Source organism: Watersipora subatra, chromosome 7 (genome assembly GCF_963576615.1).
Source record: "Watersipora subatra chromosome 7, tzWatSuba1.1, whole genome shotgun sequence".
NCBI lineage: Eukaryota > Metazoa > Bryozoa > Gymnolaemata > Cheilostomatida > Watersiporidae > Watersipora > Watersipora subatra.
The window spans coordinates 18,920,825-18,944,352 of NC_088714.1; the positions used below are offsets into that span (position 1 = coordinate 18,920,825).

Genomic DNA, 23,528 nt, shown 5'->3' on the forward strand with positions numbered 1-23,528 from the left:
AAGTCACTACCATAGTTCTGTGAGATACTCCACACTGAGAGTCACCAAAAATAGACAGCGCCAAGTCAAGGAGATATGCATACACAAAGCTCAAAAGTGAGAACCGCGCGGCTTCGTGAGATAATTTGGGAACAATAAAGAGAACATATTTTCCATCATTATATTTGGTGCTTATAATTGTCCTACTGTGATCACTTACATCACTAGTTACTGTACCTCGTATCTGTATTACGTATTACAAATACTCAAAGCTTCTTTAACTATCCATTGTATGCGCAAAGCTTCCTAAATGCTTTGTATATACTTATGCGGTTTCACCCGCTTCTTGTGATAGATTTGTGTCTATAGAAGACTAACCTGTAGTCAACATAGGAGTTTAGCCCGTGGTCACGGCCACGGTTGATATTCAGAGATACAATGTCACTCATTTGATTGAACAGGAAGTCTCTCATCTAAAATATGTGAGTAAAAGATGGAGACTTTATATAACTTAAAAGATGAAATTTAACAAAATAAACTGCTGTAACATATTTGATTATTCTGTGAGAAGTGAAAGTACTATCTATTTATTAAAATTTAAGTTTACCGCTCTCATCTAGCAACTTGCAAATAACAATTATCATTTGGCAATAAGTATTCAGCAATTAGCACTTGGCATTTAGTCCTTGGCAGTAACACTCTAAAAGAATAATTTTGAAGTTGATATCATTGATAAGTAGTACTACATTAGGGTACTTTCACCTTCTCCACTATTCTATTACAAGCTGTGTGTGATTAGGCAATTACACACAGCTGATGAAACTAGAGCTTGTGACAATAACATGAGTACAACATATGCAAGCAAATATATGTAACTTATAATTAAATACATGTACAACAAATACGTATAACCAGTAGTTGATCAGCAAGATTAATACAAAATATAATGGTAAGCTGCCCCAATACCTATAAGAAATGCATACATTCATGTACTAAAAATAGCAAATTAGCTAATACCACTTACAGGTCCAGGAAAGTTCTTGTCTACCTTCCATGGAACATCAGTACTCAGTCCTCTAACACATTGCTTTGTACCTGTAAGTTAGTAGAATACTTGTCAGTACAGTGAACTCTGGTATTTGCTGAATCAACAACTCTCATCAGGCTTTTACTGGGCTCAGCATGACATTTGTTACTGAGCAGATCATATGTACATTACTCATACTGAAAACCTTCTATTAACTTTGAGATAGTAGCTTGGGTACTTGTGATACAACTAAAAGTTAACAATGATCTTGCATAAAAAAATTAGTAGATTTTCATCAGAAAGTATCAGTACTTTTCTATCATTTGCAAATGCTTTTTATGTTTGAGGTGGTCTGATTGCCAGGATGTTTCAAGATTAAAATTGACAAATATTCATTTTGGTTAAAACGCTCAAAAGAAAAATACATGAGAAATGATGTCATCAGCTTCTATCATTGCTATACATCAGTTGTTTTACTGTAGTTGATACTATAGTAATACTATAGTTGATATCAGCTATTATGATCAAGTTGCAGTGTTACGTTTTTCTATTACGTGTTTGTCAGTCTCTTAGCAATTGTAGATGCCGTAATCACACTTTCGTTAGATATGAGGCTTTTAGCAGTGATCAAGTTTTGTTGATTTTAATCTTGAAACATCCTGGCAGTCAGATCACCACCAACATAAAAAAACTATCGCAAATGGTAAAAAATAGGGATACTTTCTGATAAAATCTGCTAAGATTTTGTGTAGGCTCATCTTAAGATTAAAAAAGTGGAAAATGTTGGCTGGCTGGTGATATAATGCAGTGTTTTTAATTAAAACACATCAATAATCTTTCAATACAAGACACTTACCGTCATTATAGATGGTGTTAAAGTCATTAAAACTTGTTCGCAGATCGGCAGTCACAGATGCTCCGCTGTCCTTCTCCAAGGTGAACCGACCATTGATTAAAGAGTGACCGAATCTGAAGGCAGCTGCAGCCAGCTCGTTACTGTAAAACAAATTTAGTTTTCTTGAATAACCCTGATAGAGTTACAGAACAATAATAAAGAAATAGCCTCTTATAGATAAACTAACAAAGTGCTACCCAAAAGTCTCTGTATCAGATCTCATGTTTACATCTGCTCTTGATTTTGACCTGCACATCAGCCTGAATTGAAACACTAATTTGCGTTATAAGCTTGTTATTAGCAATTAAAAGCTAAAAACGTCATATAAATGTAGCGCAATACATATACTAAAAACAATTAGCTTTTCAAATGTAATAAAGATGCACTAGATAAAGAAACATATAAACAGATTTTACAATAAATGTTTATACATGTAGCTGGAATTAGATTTTTAAATCCAAACCAGCCTTTGGCATCCACAATTGTTGATAAGTTGATAACATATGTTATAGGCTTTATGGATTGACAGATAAATAAGAGAATCCAAATGCTCTGTGGCGTAAACAATGGTATTCCTTGAAAATATTCTGACCATGTTTTATGGTAAGTACTGGTTATTAATTTTCATAAAGTATTATCATTCAAACTATGGAAACACCAAAGAAAACTACACATTTAAATCCAATGCATAAGATATTACCACTAGGAAAGGTGAATACTTAATCATTAGATCAAACTCCCAATTCAAAACCTTTAAGTGAAAACTTTATAAGTGAACTATAAAAAGTTTTTGTAGTTAAATAAATTATAATAATTTAAATAATTATAATAACAAACTATAATAAAAAAATTTCATGTAAAAACTTTTAATGAAAAACTTGATGGTTTTTTATGATTTTTGTAATACGCAATTTAAAAAATATTTCTGTTTAAAATAAAACTATGGCCAATAATGTAAAATAAGTCAAAAATTTACCCAAATCATTTTACCTATAAAATTTCTACTGATATTCACATCTACACTTTTGTATATAAAAGCTGAGTAGTTGGAAAATTTTATTCAAATGGAACTAAATACTAATAGAGATACATACTAGAGATATACTAATACTAATAGAGATACATACTAGAGATATACTAATACTAATAGAGATACATACTAGAGATATACTAATACTAATAGAGATACATACTAGAGATATACTAATACTAATAGAGACACACACTAGAGATATATTAATACTAATAGAGATACATACTAAAGATATACTAATACTAATAGAGATCCATACTAGAGATATACTAATACTAATAGAGATACATACTAGAGATATACTAATACTAATAGAAATACATACTAGAGATCTACTAATACTAACAGAGATACATGCTAGAGATATATTAATACTAATAGAAATGTATATTAGAGATATACTAATACTAATAGAGATACATACTAGAGATATACTAATACTAATAGAGATACATACTAGAGATATACTAATACTAATAGAGATACATACTAGAGATATACTAATACTAATAGAGATACATACTAGAGATATATTAATACTAATAGAGATACATACTAGAGATATACTAATAGAGATACATACTAGAGATATACTAATACTAATAGAAATACATACTAGAGATATACTAATACTAATAGAGATACATACTAGAGATCTACTAATACTAATAGAGATGTATATTAGAGATATACTAATACTAGTAGATATACATACTAAATAGCTGGATTCACACTGCTGTCATGACCATCATAACTCTGTAGTCTGTACTTGCTGATGATGGAATTTCCAAGAACAATCGGCAGCCACTCATAGAAATGAATGTTTGACTGTATAGCAGCGATGATTCTTCTTGTTTCCTATTAATATTGACATTTGCTTTATTTAGAATATAATTGTAAACAATTGCACAAGAGTAAGATGAATAATATCTACTAATGGCAGCTACATAAAGATAGTTTTGTGCCATCATTTTAGTGTTAATTAACCGAGCCGAGTTGAATAACAAGCATAATGTCTAGGCAATAAAATAACATCAAAGCAGAAAACCTTCTCGCAGATCACCTGCACCCTTTTTGTTTAGGTATTATTTATATAATAATATAATAAACATTCTGGCTGAGACACTAGTGGTTACTGTAGATTTACATTAAAAATTATATACATGTATTAATATGTATAAATCTGTCAGCTAACATTATGCGCAACAATATTCTCACAAAATTAAAATGTTCAAAATGGCTTAATTGTACTTTAAAGGTAAAGAAGGCTTTTATTATTGTCAAAGAAGGATTATTTACATTGTATGTTGAAGCTACAATTCAATTTATAACAAGTGTTTCTAGTAAAAAAGCAGCCTTGCATATTGGATCTTGGTACATTCTATGTATTTCCAAAACATAAATACTTGGTGCTATTCCCATCATAAACGCAAAGGCTTTTAAAGCAAATACTTTTTATGTAATTGTTGCAGTTTTTAATATTTATTGTGAGATTGTACCTTCATGCAATTATTACATTAGGAGTTGTCTAACTTATCTATTATATTACCCATTTTACCATTATGACTATTAGTTTTACCTTGAACGCAAAATTTGTCAATAAAGATATAGCTTATTTGCAATCAAATTTTTATTATACTAAATCTATAAAGAACTGTCATTTGTATATAAACTTATTTATGAAAAATATATTAAATCCATCAAAACATGGTGTAAGGATAAAATTTTAAGATTTTATATTTAATAGATATTCAAGACTTTCAGAGCTTTCCTTATTTGAAGATTATTTTTATTTGAAGAATGAGTGGCATAAAAAACTAGATGGAGGTTTTTCTATATTTTCTCTTAAAGTGCTCATAGTGGTCACAATGTTAGGATTTATCATACCTGGAAGAGCCTCTCATTATCCCAGTTGGAGTTCAGTGTCGCTAGTCTGTCAGCAATCTGGTTGTGTTTAATAATGAAAGACGTGTGGACAGAAACCAGGTTTGCTGTAAAATATCAAATATTCGATTATACGCCTTCAACTAGTTTTAAACAACTATAAGCATGCTGCTATGCCACAGTAACTGAGTAGTCAACAAATAGCCTTGAGCTGCCATGAAAAGTTAAAAACCAAGTAATCGAATATTTTTTCCTTATGAGATGTTATAAAATAGTAGCTCTAAGTACTTTTGAAATTTAAACAATTTAAACAAGCCTTGGGCTGCTTTAAAAGTTAAAAACCAAGTAGGCTAATAGCATATTCTTTTCTATGGGATGAAATGGAAATGTAGCTCTGTGTACTTTCGAAATTTAAACACTGTTATGAAATGTTGATGTCACTTCAGTAGCACTTTGTTCCTATAAATAGCTAACAATCCACAACAGCAGATCTATCAGTGGCAAGCAACTAATATTCTAGCAACATTTGAAATTATGTGAAATCATGCTTTTCTTGATTTGCACATATCGACTTGTTCATTCTTCTATATTGCCTTGATTTTCTTGTTGTGAGGGACTTTTGAATTCTGTTTTACAGCGGTGCACAGAAAGGTTTTCTTATTTCTCTACTGACTTTTTTAACCATGCAAATAAATAATCAAATAAAATATCTAAATTAAACTCATTTGACAACCTAGTAGCAGTTACTCAACACGTTTCATTTATAGTATAAAAAATTAAACTCACGTGTTGTGTTGATTCTGTTGTCTCCACCTGCAAATGGACATCTAGCAGCAGAAGCTGGGCAGTTAGCTGTGTCAGGAGGAGGAAGTGTGGCACCATTGACGGTTTGAGTCGCCATTCTACCTCCACTGGGTGCTCTCAGCGCTTGCTGCTCTTCCAGAGAGCTGCCGTAAACATTGGACGCATCAAAGACGTGGGTAATAGCATTCATCTGCTCTCTCGGACCTAAAAATATTGACAATTTATAGTTGATGAACAATATTTCTAAATTCCGTGGTTGCAGCAGTTTAAAAGATATCAATATACAAAGCATCACCAAAGAAATAGCAAAAACTTTACAATCTGCCCTTAGCAACTACATCCCAATTTATTCCATTGTATGATAGAGCATTTTAAATATTTAAGAATGCATTGAATTTAAAAAAAACAATATTTAGGCTTTACAAACAGCAAAAAGTCTAAGTTTTAAGCCAAAAGCAAAACAGATAGTATCAGAAGTTTTAAATATTCTTATTATTAGATGAAAATTACATAAAAGTTATGAATTACTAGCTGTAAGCGTGGTGATGCGCAGGATTTTTATAATTTTCATACAGGTAGTCTGAAGGTAGGTTTCTCAGAGGCTAACTCTCAAAAATCAGAAGGAGTTTTAAAGGCAAATGTTTTATAGAGCCTCGCCGGAAGGCAAAGAGCATATATGTATGAAGATCGTATGGAATCAGCGCAAAACCTAAAACACTGTTTACGCAAACTAACAGGTAGACAGATAAAAACACGAAAATGCACACAAACACGAACACGCACACACGCACACACATGCACACTTGCATGCACATGTGCACATGCACACTCGCACATGCACGCACACATGCGCAAGCACACACAAGCATGCACATGCACACACGCGCATGCACGCACACATGCACATACACATACAAGCACGAATATGCGCACAAACACACTTGCACGCACAAACGCGCAGCGCACCATGATGAGGTGTAATCCACTAATAAAGATATTAAGACGGAAGCAACCTGTTCCTTTCAACTTACCTGAAACGCAGTTATGAAGGGGAGCTGCACCAGATCGTATATGATTGATACAGATATCTTGTCCATATACAGGATCATCCTGTAGCTCGATCTGCTGACAGACATTCCCTCTTTCTTGGGCTACTAGTTGTCGAACTTCTTCCAGCTCTGCACGAGTCCCTTGTCGTCCAAATGCTGCTTCAAAGATCTGATCTGGGCAGCAAGCTGCATTGCCTACAGCAATTAACAAAATATTATCCAAAGGAGCAGAATTTATGAAATTATTCTATTATTAAACAAAAGAACATTAAATTTTGTCAAGCCCTTTCAGCAAAGTCAGAAGACAAACATTACATATAAACAAACAATAATTGCATTTCACGTACTTGTATATCTTCCTTGCTTTTAACTTATTGATAACAAAAATCTTCTATTTTTATCACTATGGTATCTCAATGAATTTTATAAAAAAAAGTTTTTGATAGTGTTAAAAAGTTATAAAATTCTTTAAACTTCCAGTTTTAAAATTTACCAGGTAGATCACACATGGGATAACAGTTTTGATTTTTTTAGAATTTAATTATTTTAAAATGAGCTAGCAGTGTTGCAACATCTAGCATTGACAGAAAGGTTTCTCATTGTCATTCTCATCGTCATTCTCATTCTCATCTAGCATTGACAGGAAGGACACAAATGTTTCTCTACCGATGTAACTCAAGGATGCATTGTGTTTGTCTACTCCAACACCTACTTTGTTTGTTTTAATCTTTCCATATTTATAAACAAGACAGAAAAATTTTGCTTTGCACCATAAAAAAGCTACTAAGCTTTTATTTTTTCGATATTTAGCTGCGGGTCTACAGTCCCACCAAAACAATACATAACTATATATATATTAACATATTTGCCAAAATAATAAATTATTGCTAACTGCTGTCGCTGCACTAACAGTGTGAGTTACTAATTCTGCTGATCCGCTGACATAAATCATGAACAGACGAAGTCTCACTCTTACAAAGGCTCACTTTTACAAAAATGTTTAGCAATCGGGTACATAGCTAGCTTACGGTCTGCTAGGGTAAGCTGGGTGAACTCATGCGCAATGAACTGTCCCCACTGCATGACGTGAGAGCTGACTCCTTCAAAGTTAAGTACGACATTCGTAGTAGTGACAGTAGTAGAAACTTCTCGAGGTGATTTGAGGGGAGTGTTTGATGTGAACTCGGTGAGTCGTCTTTGTTGCAAACCTGTAGTAGGTAGTAGAGTACAGAAACTTAAATAGTTGTTCAAGCAAGCAAATCTAGCAAACAAGTTATACGTTACGTAAATGTTTATTAAATTAGACTTGAGAAAGTGCAAATACTTGTAGAAACCAAAGAACTATAAACAATTATCACTATGCAACATGAAAGTCAGCAAAATTAGGCAGCATAATTTTTGAAGGTTTCAGTTTTTTATTTTATGCCTGTTTTACCAGAAAGTTCCTTATTTAAAGTTAACTTCAAAGTGTAAATGAGGTCAACTAAGAAGACGTCAGGTAAAATATACAGCAAAGAATCATTGCTCTACAAGTTTTGCTTTGGTAAAATTGATTAGTTACAGCAAGGTGATCATCATCTCAAATGACAGTAACTCAACCCAAAATTAACTTGCTATAGCCTTAGAAATAGCTTATATAATAAATAAAGAATATCAGCGATTACTAGGACTGTCAAGTATGAGTGCTCTAAACTCCATTTATCTATAGCATTTCATTTTCTGTTTACAAGAAAAATATAACATCACAAATTACTGCTTAATGCATATTTGTAAACTTTGACAGCAAATACCTTGTGCTATCCAACAAAAAGAGATATTTGCTGAATAAAGTTTTCAAGTCTTAGGAAATGTAAAGAACAGGTTAGAGGCATTGAGCTGTTTCATAGGCAATATGAGTATGATAACATTTAAACTATTGGTCTCATTTAATTCCATAGTTTTTCCAAATGTGAAAATGTGACTCGATGATATTTACCATCTTCATATTTAGGTGGAAGGATTCTGGAGTACGGTGACATTGCCATTCCCCATGTCTTTCTTGGAGTTCGTGTATTGGTGCACCTACCGTTAGGTTCTCGGAATCGTGAAGTACATGGTGCATTGTTGTCATCATCATAGACGCATGGCTCAGGTGTTGTTACTGTTGCTGTACAACACAATAATACACACAAAGTTCACAAACTATTTTATATAAGCGTGCTATATTTATAATGTATATTCAATGTTAAATGTTTAATGTTTGTAAATTTGTTAAAGAATTTTTATTATTTTTGTTGTAAAATATTTTAGATCTTATAAGCTGTAATTAAGCTGGCTTTTATGTAAAAATTAACAGTGATCCGCAAAACATTGTCATGAGGTTTAAAAGTATAGAAAGTATGGTCTGAGGGGATAGATAAATATGAATATACGTACATGTACTAAAGGGGACACCTCTTATGGATGATTGTGTTGAAGCTCCATCGAAACCTGGTGCACCTGGTTCACCTACAGGACCTGCTAGCCTGATGAAAATAAAATTTAAAACAAGTGACAAAAATTAGCAGCAAAATGCTTCACTAGTAAAAAAACAAAATTACTCAAATCTGTTTCAAGTACTATGACTTATTTTATTTCAATAGACGTTAATTTTTTAAGGCAAGATTTTTTTATAAAGATGATAATTGAACCAACATAGTGTTGTATGTTTAATCATGTTAAACTACAGTTGCTTTTGTTGAGAAGTAAACTGAGCAGGTTTCATGTAGTAGCTATTCAATATTAAGGGTTGGCTTCTCTTTCTATAAATCTTAGACCAAATAAAGATGATGCAGCTTGAAACAAAAAACCATATTTCATACTAATAACCATGGTATATATAAGTTAATTGATTTGGATCAAGAAAGGTCATAGGTTTAGCAGCTTACGTTGGTGATGGTGGGGGTGGTGTTGAAGCTGGTTGTGGTTCAGTTGGTGAAGTGTCACTGAATTGGTCAAGAAAATTGTTTTCACTTGCATCCTGCGCTAATTCAGCATCAGCAGCTGTACATATGACAAAAAGGCACATGTTGGCAAGTGTCAAAGGTTATAAGTTGTATGTGTGTTACAAACAACTTAAAAGAATGCTAAGCAGTTGACTTGAGTAATACCAGATGTGTAAAAAGATTAAAATAAAGCTCTACTGAGGATTTCTAGCACACGAAGTAGTATTTTGGTGTACAAACTACTGCTTAGCATTTTTAGTTAGTAGATGCGTTTTTTTCAATGTCGTTAATTGACAAGGTCTTTTAGACATACTTTTACTGTCAAAAGCGTATTCAATTTTCAAATTTTATCGTTCATGACTTTTCGGTTGATATTAGTTGTCAATTAGTAGTTACTAGTTGCTAATTGTTAGCTGCTAGTTGTTAGTTAATAGTTGCTAATGGCTAGTTGTTAGTTGCTACTTGTTAGTGGCTAGTTGTTAGTTGTTAGTTGTTGGTTGTTATTTTTTAGCAATATTAATATTTTAGCGAATTAATTGAATACAAAAACAGAAGGATTTTCACAATGTTGGTAACTGCTGGCGGTAACAGAGTATTGGATATTTTACAAATTACCCACAGACTTGATTACAGCAATTTGGTATTGTTCAATATATCTATCATGAGATTGTTAGTGTTTTGTTGTAGAAGTATTAAGCCGGAACTCAAAAGACTAAAAGGCAATATTTCCTGACATTGCTAATTGCTGTTTGCAAAATGCAATCTTTTTTCAATTCTCGAACGATGATGATAGTGTATGTACTCATCAGAGACATATGCCTTTGTTCAAAAACATATTTACAAGGTAATAATATATATATATATATATATACTGTATATACATATATATATAATTTATAGGTAATAAGCTACAATTGCTGATTAATAAGAGAAATAACTTACTAGAAAGTATGTTGGCATTGATGGTTTGTCCTGAGACTCCTACCAGTCCTCCAATAAGGAGCAGCCTTTAAAATACATATACTGGTGGTGATCAAAAATATACCAGCTAACTTATGGCAGGAAATTAATACATATAGTGGGTATATATATATATATATATTACTTTGTTAATAATAATTTCATTTTAAATAGAAGTATCTTCCAAATTACCCTATACAAGCCTCATAAAACAAAACAAGAAAAAGGATTAACGGTTAGCTGCTAAAATCAAATTAATGGTTTGACATATCTTTAAAATACATTTTTCTGTTAAGCAAATGGATATTAGGTAGAAGATTGTTAAGGCAGCGAGTGATGATATTTTCCAAATAACTGTTAGAGGTATGCATTTTGTTCAAATCACAAGTTGAAATGATAGTCATAGGCAATTTTCTAACATAGTTTGGTTGCTCTATGAGACGTATAACTAACAAATATGCAGTTACTAGCCTTTCCTTTTCGTTTATATTCAGCTGCTATTATATTTTAGAGAAAAAGTAAATAAAACCATCTTTATAGAACGGTACTACTAATTACAAATTAATCCTTGAAGTATTAACTATTTGTTACCAAGTTTTCCCTGCATTGAATCTAATTCTTGAAACAATAAAGGGTTATGCTTCGGTTTCACATAAAATTTCTCTATTATTTGAGTTTTATCTCGACAAAAAAGTAACATAAAAAACCTTTTGCTTTAAACTTGGCATCTATTAAATTGATGTGGACTTTTGAATTGCTAAAGTTATAAGGCTGTGTTTGAGTGTTTGTGTTAGTCAAATACAGTCATGATTTTCAGAACATATTGCTTTGTAAACTTGATAAATTTTTACTCAACACTGATATCAGAGCAGAAAATAGTATAAAGGTTCCCATATGTGTAGGAATGATGGAAAAAGCTTGAGTCAATATGGTAGTATACAACAAGCAGGAGGCAAACAAAATTAATTAAAATTACTAGTATATTACAAAAAAAATTATAATGTAAGTATTACGTCACTGTATTATATATATTTTACTTTATTAGCAATAATTTTATTTCCAACACAAAAGTTTTCAAATTATGTCATACAAAAATCCTAAACAAATAAACAAAAAAGGGCAACAGCTAGCCAGTAAAATCAAATAAATGGAGTGATATATATTGCTTAAAATACCTTTCTCTGCTAAAAATGGATGTTAGGCGGAAGACCGCGTGAATAAAAAATGAAAAAGTTGATGTATTTTTGTAATGCGCACCAAACCATTGAAATCATTTTAATCAATAAGCAGAAATGAGTAGAGTTGAATTATACTCACAGAGTTATAGAGAGCATATTGTGCGCCATGTATCCCCTTATCGTGACAAAAGGCTAACTGTTACTCTCCAGCACACCAATCGGTGTAGTATATATAGTCAAAGTTGAGGAAATGAAGGCTCTGCTTGTAATATCACAGTAAGGGGTAGAGCAAATCCTGGATCACAGTTGTTTACCAATAGTAGTTTACTGCAGCCATTGTTCAGCCATATAATTGGTTCTGTTTGAAGCATTCGAAATTTAACCCTTATATCACATTAAACTTTAATCCTGATAATGAAAAAAAGGAATGAGGGAAAAGTACGGGTAAAACATCTCTGTTGGTACTGTGGCTACGCCCTGCGCGCTTACAAGGAAATCCGTAATTAAACTCTTTAAGCGGAAAAGGTATTAATCTTAATCAAATGTCTGAAAGCCACACTTTCCTCATCCCAGAGTGTTTGCCGCTAAAAATGAACTATCTACATAGAGGGCTGCTAGCCAAAAATGTCGTAATAAGAATATATGTTGCTATCATGATTCATAGGAAACGTAAAACAACTAGTGCATCACCAATTTTAAAATGTATCTCGCTTCATGGTTTTAAGCTTTGTTAATCAAGTCTGCACGTAAGTTGTGCGAGTTTTCGGTACTCACAACGATATTTCATTTAGTTGAGTAGAAACAGCACTAGCGGGTAAAATGCTGTAGCAAATGTTTAATTCTGAATAGAAAGCAGGTTAAACAGCGATTTGTGTCACACTTGATGCAAGCAGATAAGGGTTTATTTTATGCTGTTGCTGACATCTCTAGGCCTTATGACAAATTAGGCCTTATTACTAATAAGGCCTACATTGTCATTGTGCGTGTTTCATCTAAGCATCCCACGCATATAATCAATGCCTTCGATCAAGTCACTAAAGACATTTGGTGTCAAAGCTTTACATAACTCAAAAGAAAAGGCCTATTAAACAACTAAACTGAAAAAAAACTGGTTTTTCAGGTGTTGCAGCTGGTAAATAATATGTTTTATTGACTATTTCTCTTTTTAAGGTCACCATAGATGACCTGCATAGTGTGTGTGCGCGTGCGTGTCTGCGTGTGCGCGTGTGCACGTGTGTGTGTGTGTTGTGTGTTTTTTGTGTTTCATCCAAGCATCCCACGCCTGTGATCAAAGCCTTCGTCTAAGTCGCTAATAATATTTGGTGTCAAAGCTTCACCTGACTCAGGAGAAAATGCCTTTTAAACAATGGAAATGAAAAAAATAACCTGGTTTTGCCGATATTACCGCTGGTAAATAATTTGTTTTATTGGCTAATTTTTAAGGTCACCATAAATGATAATATCACCACCTTTATCACTATTAGTACCATTTATCACAACTAGTACCCTTATCATTACTAGTACCCTTCATCACTACTAGTACCCTTCATCACTACTAGTACCCTTTATCACTACTAGTACCCTTATCACTACTAGTACCCTTTATCACTACTAGTACCTTTTGCCACTACTAGTACCCTTTATCACTACTAGTACCCTTTATCACTACTATTACTCTTATCACTACTAGTACCTTTATTACTACTAGTACCCTTTATCACTACTAGTACCCTTTATCACAACTAGTACCCTTTATCACTACTAGTACCCTTTATCACTACTAGTACCCTTTATCACTACTAGTACCCTTTATTACTACTAGTACCCTTTATCACTACTAGTACCCTTCATCACTACTAGCACCCTTTATCACTACTAGTACCTTTATCACTACTAGTACCTTTTATCACTGCTAGTACCCTTTATCACTACTAGTAGCCTTTATCACTACTAGTACCCTTACCACTACTAGTACCTTTTATCACTACTAGTACCCTTTATCACTACTAGCACCCTTTATCACTACTAGTACCTTTATCACTACTAGAACCTTTTATCACTGCTAGTACCCTTTATCACTACTAGTAGCCTTTATCACTATTAGTACCCTTATCACTACTAGTACCTTTTATCACTACTAGTACCCTTTATCACTACTAGTAGCCTTCATCACTACTAGTACTCTGGCTGTGCGCAAAAAGAATAACTACCTGTACAATGTTCCATTATTCCTGAATGTGATTGATTGGTGCAGCTGTAGGAGTCTTAGGCTACCAAGCTAGGTGTTGCATGTTGAAATCCTGTATGATGCAATCTTTTTTATGGACGGATGGACGCAGCTCTTATTATAGTAATGACTAGTCGAATGCTTAGCGTTGCACGGGTATTAAAAAACAGCCTATAAACAGTGGCAGGTAATGTAGATACCTGCCACTTGCTATTAGCCTGCTACAATGCCAATGCCTAATTTGTGTGACCTACTATCCGTATTGCTAAACTTACTAATAAGAGCCGTGAGAGCAAGCTTTAGTGGCGTTGCATAATGCAGATTGTTATGCGAATTTTAATCAAGATAATGACTCATATCGCCTAATCAATCCATTGCATCTTGCGTAGCTCCATTGGTTAGGTTATCACCTGGTGAACAGAAGGTTCCGAGATCAAATCCAGAAAAAGCAGATATTTCATTCCTAGATTCAAACAGCTATTATCGCTGGATAGACCGAATGATGGAATTTGAGATTTATATATATAGAAGAAGAAAGATACAGTAAACATATATAAGAATGTAAATAGTTGAAATATTAATCAATGGTAGAATTGAACCTGTGACTTTGTTCATGGACCAGCATACCACTCTAGCTAGCATTAATGTGGGTTCACACCAGGATTATTTATTGGAGTTGCTTCATCTCCGGGAGAGTCGGGAGTCGGAGCAGCTTCTCTTCTGTTTATAATTGGAAATACAATTTTACAAAGACTTCACATCAAACCAACTCAAACTTGAACTATACAAAATTGATTACCTTTTTTAATCAATAAAATTAAAAGATAACAACTCATGGCTGCAACTCAGTAGTTAGTTGCTCAGTATTTATTGTTATAAGGATATTTTTAACTGATCATTTGAGAAAAAGAAATGCACAGCCACTTTTTTATGCTTTTACTTTTAGTGCTAATGCAATAAATGAAACTTTGCGAAACAACTTATTGTGTTCTGCCAATGAGGGCCATCAAAAATGAACAAAAATATTATGCAGCATTTTACCGATTTTTACTAAAAATGTTTTCTACTATCACTCTTTTATGCACTTTTACATATAGCTGGTGATTATAGTAATTGTAACCACCTGACTTGAATAAATTTAGACTTGAAACAAGACGAAAAATAACAAAAGATTGAAAATAAGAATAATTCAAAAAGTTATTATTACTGCTTATCGAAGAGGTAATACAAACATTAGGAGCTATTGAGATATTAACTATCTACGGTTTACTACATACCACGGAAAAACGAGGTTGTACTATAAGTTGACCAATGGCAATCAGATTGAGGCACATCTCTCCCATCACTCCAGAGATCAAGGTCAAGTTCTGGGAAACTGACACAGCTGACTGTTTGGGCTCCATTGCTAAAAATCAAATAGAGGGTCTTCAGAAAATGGTGAAATATTTACATAATTATATATTAGAGCTTTAGTTACTCATTCAAATCACAAAATTTCGCAATTCGTAATTTGAAAAAAGAGATATATGTATATTCATTTATACAGTGTAAATAGCTAGTCAACTAAACAGTTCTACTTGTGTAAAACAAAAAATCACTGATGAGTTTTTATGTTATTATGTGGGTATTTATTGCAATACCACATATCATTAAGACATATGCTATAAAATTCAACTCACTGCAAATAGAAACAAACTTAACAATCATTTGTATGAATCTATATATGGTATAAAGATAATAATATATAAGTTATAATATGAAGCTAATTCGTTTTCTTTACTTTTGGTCATAAAATTGTAGAGATTCCGACTTGTTTTAGATCATTTTCAAATAAGCTCCATTTTGATCCACATTTCATTTCCAGAGCACATTTCATTTCTAGCTTTGCAAAAAAATTTATCTTGCATTTTTATATGAGCTAGTAAGAAAGCTAGTAATAAGATGGTTAGATTCTGTATTTCACTGCCAGTCCTTGAGCGCTTTTAGATATAAACTACAATCTAATCTACACTCTGTAGGATATAGTTTTAAGTCAGAAACTTCTACTTATGAACTCGCTATGGAAGAAATCCAAAGCCTTGGAACATCTGCAAAAGATTTATGGTAAAAAGGAGAGAGTATATATTAGGACTATCAATTGTTTGGACTATCAATTTACTATCCTATATTATCCTGTAGGATTTCATTAATAATGAAATTTGTTACTTGCTCCCAAACATGTGATGGAAATGAAAGTGATTAGTTAAAACTTGAGGAACTCAGCAGACATTTAAACTTTAGTGATGGGGATAACAGGAAAAAATTGGATTTTGCAATAGCTTTTAATGAGCTTAGGGAGTCAATGCTACGTTGGCAATCGATGCAGGAACAGGATTTAGATTAGGCGAGGTTATCTGATACACTCAGAGCGAGATAAATTACTCATGGTTCAGAGGCTATTTTAGGGGGAGCAAAGGGTAAGACTGAGTATAAACACTGGAGTAATAGATTGCAATTTTATTAAAAATTGTAGTTCGGATTATCTAGAAAAGTGTCATGTAGGTCATCAAGGTATTATAAAAGGTTGAAGACGTGTTTAGTCAGGTGGTGACCAGGTTTCAGTGGTGATACAGATATGATAGGCAGATACAATGTTTGTATTATGCATTTCCAGGTTAAGCATCAACCGATGCAAGAGCACGAGTTACCCTAGCCTGTCTTGACAAGCTTTTGTTTTTGCGTAGTTGTCCCCCCGTCGAGCAGCGAGCAACAACAGCTTGTCACAAGACGTACTGCACCTGATGCATCAGCTGCACTTATAAGGAGTTGTTCTCTTCCGTCCACGCGGCTCGGCTGCGATGTTATTCCAGTCGCTCCATTGGTAATCATAACGGATTTCACGCAAAAATTTATGTAGAAAAATTAAGATAAGAACGTTTAACTGGCGACCCCTCTCTGCAGTAAACTTTATTAGAATTTGAGAACTTAGGCAACAACAGCGACTAAACATGTCGTTATTTGTGCGCTCAGTCAGTTTTATTTCTATTTTTGTATCAGTCAGTTTTATTTGCTCTTATGGATTTTATTTTGAGTTTATTTTATTCTTAAGTTTTACTAAAGTTTATCACAGAAACTGGTCCTTGGTTAAATGTTGTAATCTTGTTTTTTTTTCTACATAAATTTTTGCGTGAAATCCGTTATGATTACCAATGGAGCGACCGACATAACATCGCGGCCAAGCCGCGTAGACGGAAGAGAACAACTCCCTATAAGTGCAGCTGATGCATCAGGTGCAGTACGTCTTGTGACAAGCTGTTGTTGTTCGCCGCTCGACGGGGGGACAACTACGCAAAAACAACAGCTTGTCAAGACAAGCTAGAGTTACCCACATAATCGTAGAAAGTTGTAGGCACAGATGTATTCACTTACAGAGGTGACTTGTATATAGTTATTATTGACCCCTTTTCTACATGGATTGGAGTTTCTCCAATAGAAATTTAAACATCTAGAGAGGTAGTTAATGTCATGAAAGATGTGTTTTATAAGTTTGAAATACCAGTGTGTAAGGTCAGACAATGGCGCTTGTTATAGCAGCCACGTTCATAGGGCTGCTAAGGGAATTTCTAAACTTCCTAAACTCGGCAGCCACGAGTTTAGGGATTTTGTAAGAAAACAAAGTTTCAGATTGGCTACTAGCAGCTCCTGATATCCATGTTCAATTGGCTTAGCAGGAGTACAGTAAAAACTGTAAAATCTTTGTTGCGCAATACCAATGATAAAGGTGTTACTTTGTCAGCCTATAGGAAAGCTCCATTACCATCAGGATATTCCTCTAGTGCATTGGTTCTCAACTGGTGGTCCATGGACCCCTAGGGGTCCACAGGAGGTTTTGAAGGAGTCCACAGGGTGGTGGCAGTATTGGTTTTTAGCTAGTTATTTACAGCTATTTCTGTCTTGTAGTGATTGGATCAATGATATTAAACCCTAAAAGGATAGGTGATGGCTATTATATGGGCAAGGTTTCATGATCGAGCTCTGTTGGAATTGTGCTAGCCTGTGTTTTAGGGCTAATGCAATTCCCGAGGGGTGGTCGCGTTGTCTTGTTAGGTTTTTGGGTCCAGACTTTTATCACCTACGTGCATCAATCGCTGGATAGTACCTGATTTCCGGTTAGTAGTACAAAAAAAAACTTCTAACCCCCAAACACATAAGTCCCTCTCCCTCTTCAATTTCAGCGATATACTAAGATCCATGGAAAATAAAACATTTCAATTTACAATGCATTGTTATAAACACCATATATTATGATGTTTATAAAGGGGTCTGTGGCTTTTAGATAAGGAGCTCAGGGGGTCCATGGCTTCAAGGTAGTTGGGAACCACTGCTCTAGTGAACTCTTGCTTGGCCGATTAATAAGGTCAACCTTGGGCAAACCCTATGAAATTGATGTAGATTATGATCGGTTCAAAGATTACGAGACATCAAACTGGCATAAAATTAAATCTGACTGTAATAGAAAATACAGGGCAAAACAACTCCCAAACTTTACCCGGGCAAGTTGTCTTTGTTAAGGCTCCTGCTGACATAGGAAATAAAGATACCGTGTAGAGAGAGGATACCTCTCCTGATAGTTACTGGGTTAAGGCGGAACAGAGTGAAATTCAAGGCATGTTTTAGATGCCCAGGTTCTTTGGGTTTAAGATTGAGAAAGATGACATGAATCATTCTTGTTTTGCTCAAGTGTAAAAAATTCTATTGACAATTCAACTGTGGCAGCATGCAAGCTCAAATATTAAAAACATTATTGTTACAAAAACTGATAATTTGGTTTAAAAGGTGTGAATGTTAACATTTAGCTAAAACCTAGAACATATTTTTATAGCATGATAATAGGAAGATGATGAAATATTCAAGAGAATTCCAAAATAAAAATGGAACTCAATAATGTTTTCCACTCTCACAAAACTTCCTTCAAACATTCAATTTTATTCAACATCAAACATTACAAAAAAATAAAATATACAAGAACATGTAAAAGATTTTTAATTAAGATGCATTGTTTTGCAATAAAAATGAAGTAATTAAAATTAACCATTCTGAAATAACTCAACAAGATATTTTTAACCATGACCTAAGATGCTAGTTAACCAAACCCAGACGGAAAGCAAACTTTATTGCATTATCTAAGCCCATACATACTGTATATGAGGGGATATCATATGATTGGGTTCTATAGCATTATAAATATGACTACATTTGCGTGGTTATTTACAACTGCAATCACATACCACCATCATATGACATTGTGATGGTAAGTGATATAAATATTACAAAAGCTATTAGACTTCTTGATCCTTTTGCAGATATCGTAAGGTTAGAAACACCAAAGTCACAAAGACAAAACTCCAAAATTACATACATACATAACATGCAACTGATATTTAAAATTTACTTCAAGAGATGTAAATAAGCTATGAGTTTTGTAGCTAATCTAGTAAATTCTAATAGAGTAGCTGCACTCAGAACCCTGTAGTTATTGAATTGTCTAGAAAATTCTCACAATAGCATCAGCACTTAATTCCCCATGCTAATAGTTGCTCAAACCAGTTTAATTTAAATGATCTAGTTATACTACCTATGAACACACTTTTTGCGTTTAGAAAAACCTCCGCAGTTGATATGCTAATTTTTGTCGCCATCAACAAAAATATGTTGAATGCGTCACTTTATAGACGATTATAGAAAAGGATATACATAATCCAACGACCAAACACGAGCGAAGCAAGTGTTTGGAAGCTTTATGATAAATGCATATGCGCACACAACTCACAAAAGTTATTCATCAACGACCGTCCTGAACCCTTGTACCAAAATCTCATCAACAAATTTAACCATTTTTCTATGGAATCGTTTAAGTATAATAACGATACAAAACACATATAAACCTATTTAAATATGTTACCAAGTCTTTGAAACATGTAGACAATATCCTAAAACTTACCCATCTGATCAGATAATACATAACTAGACAGATTAATTTGGCCTAAAATCGCCATTAAAACCTGACAAGCCTTTTTAAACAAAATTAAGACCGGCCAACGAAACGCCGATAAAGCCATGCGACAGAGAGTAGAACCATTAAGCCATGCGCATTTCACAAAAAAATTGCACATTTCACCAGTCTATGGCATTGTCCAGTTACCGAAGGTTTCTGTAATTAATGTAGAAGTACTGAAAAGTAACCGTTTCTATTTTGCCGATTCTACCAGACTCTGACATTTTGAACACTTATAATGAGTACTTTGGTATTCCAACTGATGTCCAAAGCCATGAAAGTAAAGGAAATGATGATGATATTTTTCTAACGATTCTTATAAGATTATTACAATATTTAATTATAAGAATAATTATTCAATTTTATAAGATTATAATAAGATTTAATTATAAGAATAATCATTCGAGTTTACAAGATCGAAGTATATAGTGGCCGATAGTGGGCAATATATTACTGTTATTATTTTTCTAAAGATTGTGTTAATAATACTATGGCTGTGCCCAATATCATGGTACTGCCAAGCCATTTTTAATATCTTGCAAAAATATTTAATTATAAAATAATTATTAGATTTTATAAGATTATAATAAGATTTAATTATAAGAATAATCATTCGAGTTTACAAGATCGAAGTATATAGTGATCGATGGCGTGCAATACGTTCAGTGTCTGAAGTGGAGAGAGATTCTTGGGGGTGCTCTCTGTCATGCCAGGAGGGTAGTGTCCAGGGCCGACAGCCGTGCTTTCCACTCACAGGGTGAGTCTGAAAAGGGCGCTGCACCCTCTTAGTAGAGGGGGGTCTGGGGGTATTCTCCTGGAAATTTTTTTAGCATTAATGCCCCTAAATTATGCTGTTTTCCATAACTTAAAACCCTGTGTTGTGTTCAGTAAGAAATTAAAAGCAGGCTTAGCTGCACAACCTGTGTGCTCTATGACTATGGAGACTCCAGGTTGTGATGTGAGTGAGTCAAAAAACCCCATGGACAGTCCACACAGACCCCAGACACAAGACAGTCCCATCTCCAAGCCACCATGAATATTATTATATGTTAAGCTCAGTCACTCACTATTTTTTTTAAATACAGACTCTAAATTCACGACAGCCACTAATTCTTACTCACCTTTAAATAAGTTATTTATTGGCCCATGCTGTTTCATTATGAATGGAAAGAAATGAAGAAACTAGTATAATAAGCAAGAATTTATTCAAAACTACCATCCAAAACACAAGAGAAGAATCCAGGGAGTTTCTTAAGAAAGACTTTTTAGCAGCTGACGTTTTCAGGCGAGAAATTTAGTATAATTAGCGTTACCGTTCGTCAGCCAATCATGTGGCTGTTTTAATCGAAAGACTTTTTTGCAGCTGACGTTTTTAGGCAGGAAAGTTAATATAAATTAGTGTTACCGTTCGCCGGCCAATCATGGAGCTGTTTTTATCGAAAGTCTTTTTCGTAGCTGACGTTTGGAGGCGGGAAAGTTAATATAAATTAGTGTTACCATTCGCCGGCCAATCATGGCAGGTTGTTCAGTCGAGAGGATACCTATTTCGTAATTGTCGTCACCAGGCGGGAAATTCTATAATAGACATGCGCGAGCATTGATAATAGGAACATTATAGCAACTACATGTATTTCAAATTAAGAGGAAGATTAATTTGGCGATTTCCCTAGCTTATAAGGCTATGATTCCACTACAAGATACGCACAAAAATCAAGTGCATGTAACCTCTGCTTGCTGCAGAGGTTGTAACTACTTTTACAGAGTTGTTTCTCCTCCAAAAATACCAGATGTCATCTTTTCAAGGGGTTGTTTCTCCAGAAGAAAACTTCAAGTAAATTCTGTTTTGGCTTTTTATTGAAAATTATTGTATTATTACTGCTGAAAACTGTTGACGGTGATAAATCATACCTCACATATACAATATCAAAATCTTTAGGCTTTTGCTGGTGCAGCATATACATCCATTTACTAAATACATTTGGATTCTAGATGCTATCTTTATTTGAAGTTCAAAACCCTTCAGTAAACAGAACCATTCGCATGCAGTATAGAGCACACTCACACAAAAGTAACTTTAAAATTTCTTGTTTTAAAAATTGTGTCTCAAAATAAAATTAGTTAAACCTAAAAAATTTATAACAATTCACATGAACACAATAAAGCTTTTACATGGTTTGTGGTAAATAAGGAAACTATGAAGGGGTGGTGATGTAACTAACAAAAAAATAGGAAAGGTTAGGTAACATATTGTGTAAAGCTATTCACATATCATTCAGTTTTTAACACTGTTTTATTTTTTGTATAAAGCTGACTCATATTTCGATAATAGTATAATATGTATGAACAGAAAGATGCCGATTAGAATTCCACCAGAGTTTGTACTGATAACTCTTTAGATTTCGTAACAATTATTACAATTTCATAATCATATACACTCGGTTATAAATACACAGAATATTCACACAAAATCTAGTATAGCATATGAACATTACGCTTTGTAATTGTTAAGATCTAAAATTCAAACAAAACTTCAAAGAGCATGAGCTAAACACATCACTAGTGACAGAAATGGGAAGCCGAGATTGGTAGTTTATGTCAACAGAATGGTTATTGCGAAGTGTATACATAATAGTCTTTTCTTTAATTGTGACCAAGTCCGTGAATTCAACTTGTAGTCTGTCGGCAACAGTGGTTTCGACCATCATCTTTCTGACTAGGCATCCATTTATTGCTTAATGCAATGTAATGGTCAGTGGTAGAATCAAAAAATTTCAGAACAGATTCTGTGGTGTGTGAAAGTGAGTCTTTTCTGGAAATTGCCTTCAGCCAATTATTGAGACAATTCTCAGTCGTAAGAGGAAATCTAAAACAAATTTAGGTATTAGGAAACAATGCATTCGCAACAGTTTCTGGTCAAAAGTAACATGTTGAGTACAAATGTGATTTACTAATCTGTATGACCAAAGGGGTGAGTTTAGCAATACTTTGGAACAGATTGGGCAATTCACATGTATTTTACTATTTGAATAACATAAATTCCTTATAATGTAAACACTACTGGAACGGATTACTTTGTAAGAGTGTCTACTCTACTTCAAATTAGAAATAGTAGGTAGATAAATACCACACAGGTTGTTAACAGAAAACGATTATTAGGTTGGGTTAATATTAGGAATCTTAATCTGAAAATATGTTATAAGCGTGGTAGACATCATTAGCGAGTAAATATTGGTACACGTAAATGACTGATTATGCACAGTGCAAGGTCACATAAGGGTTATATTGAAACCAAGCCAATCTAAAGTCCAGTAGCACAGCAGTAATTGCTCTTACCCTTCTTAATTGAGTTTAATCTGCAAGTCAGCATAGAAACATCTCATCAAAAGATTGTTATTTAGTCATTGTACATATAGTTAAATGCATAGGGAACGATGGACAAAATTGAATTCTGAACTCAAATTGCTGCAAGTGTGAAAGAAATGATACGGCTATTCC

The 23,528-nt window shown here is 33.7% G+C and overlaps 1 protein-coding gene across 2 annotated transcripts in view; it reads right to left on the reverse strand.

Annotated features, from left to right (window-relative positions):
- The window catches only part of LOC137399387 (peroxidase-like), a 50,918-nt gene that overhangs the window by 3,879 nt on the left and 23,511 nt on the right, over window positions 1-23,528 (reverse strand). Inside the window, exons 2-13 of one of the 2 annotated variants that reach the window (XM_068085477.1) lie at window positions 10,577-10,641; window positions 9,578-9,692; window positions 9,087-9,175; window positions 8,647-8,817; window positions 7,700-7,879; window positions 6,654-6,866; window positions 5,605-5,826; window positions 4,822-4,925; window positions 3,650-3,792; window positions 1,863-2,002; window positions 1,004-1,074; window positions 358-452 (exon numbers count right to left, since the gene is read on the reverse strand). The exons of the other annotated variant lie outside the window; for it this stretch is intronic. Coding sequence (XP_067941578.1) covers window positions 358-452; window positions 1,004-1,074; window positions 1,863-2,002; window positions 3,650-3,792; window positions 4,822-4,925; window positions 5,605-5,826; window positions 6,654-6,866; window positions 7,700-7,879; window positions 8,647-8,817; window positions 9,087-9,175; window positions 9,578-9,692; window positions 10,577-10,641 — 1,608 coding nt within the window. The remainder of the gene's footprint in view (window positions 1-357; window positions 453-1,003; window positions 1,075-1,862; window positions 2,003-3,649; window positions 3,793-4,821; window positions 4,926-5,604; window positions 5,827-6,653; window positions 6,867-7,699; window positions 7,880-8,646; window positions 8,818-9,086; window positions 9,176-9,577; window positions 9,693-10,576; window positions 10,642-23,528) is intronic. 2 annotated transcript variants of the gene reach the window in all.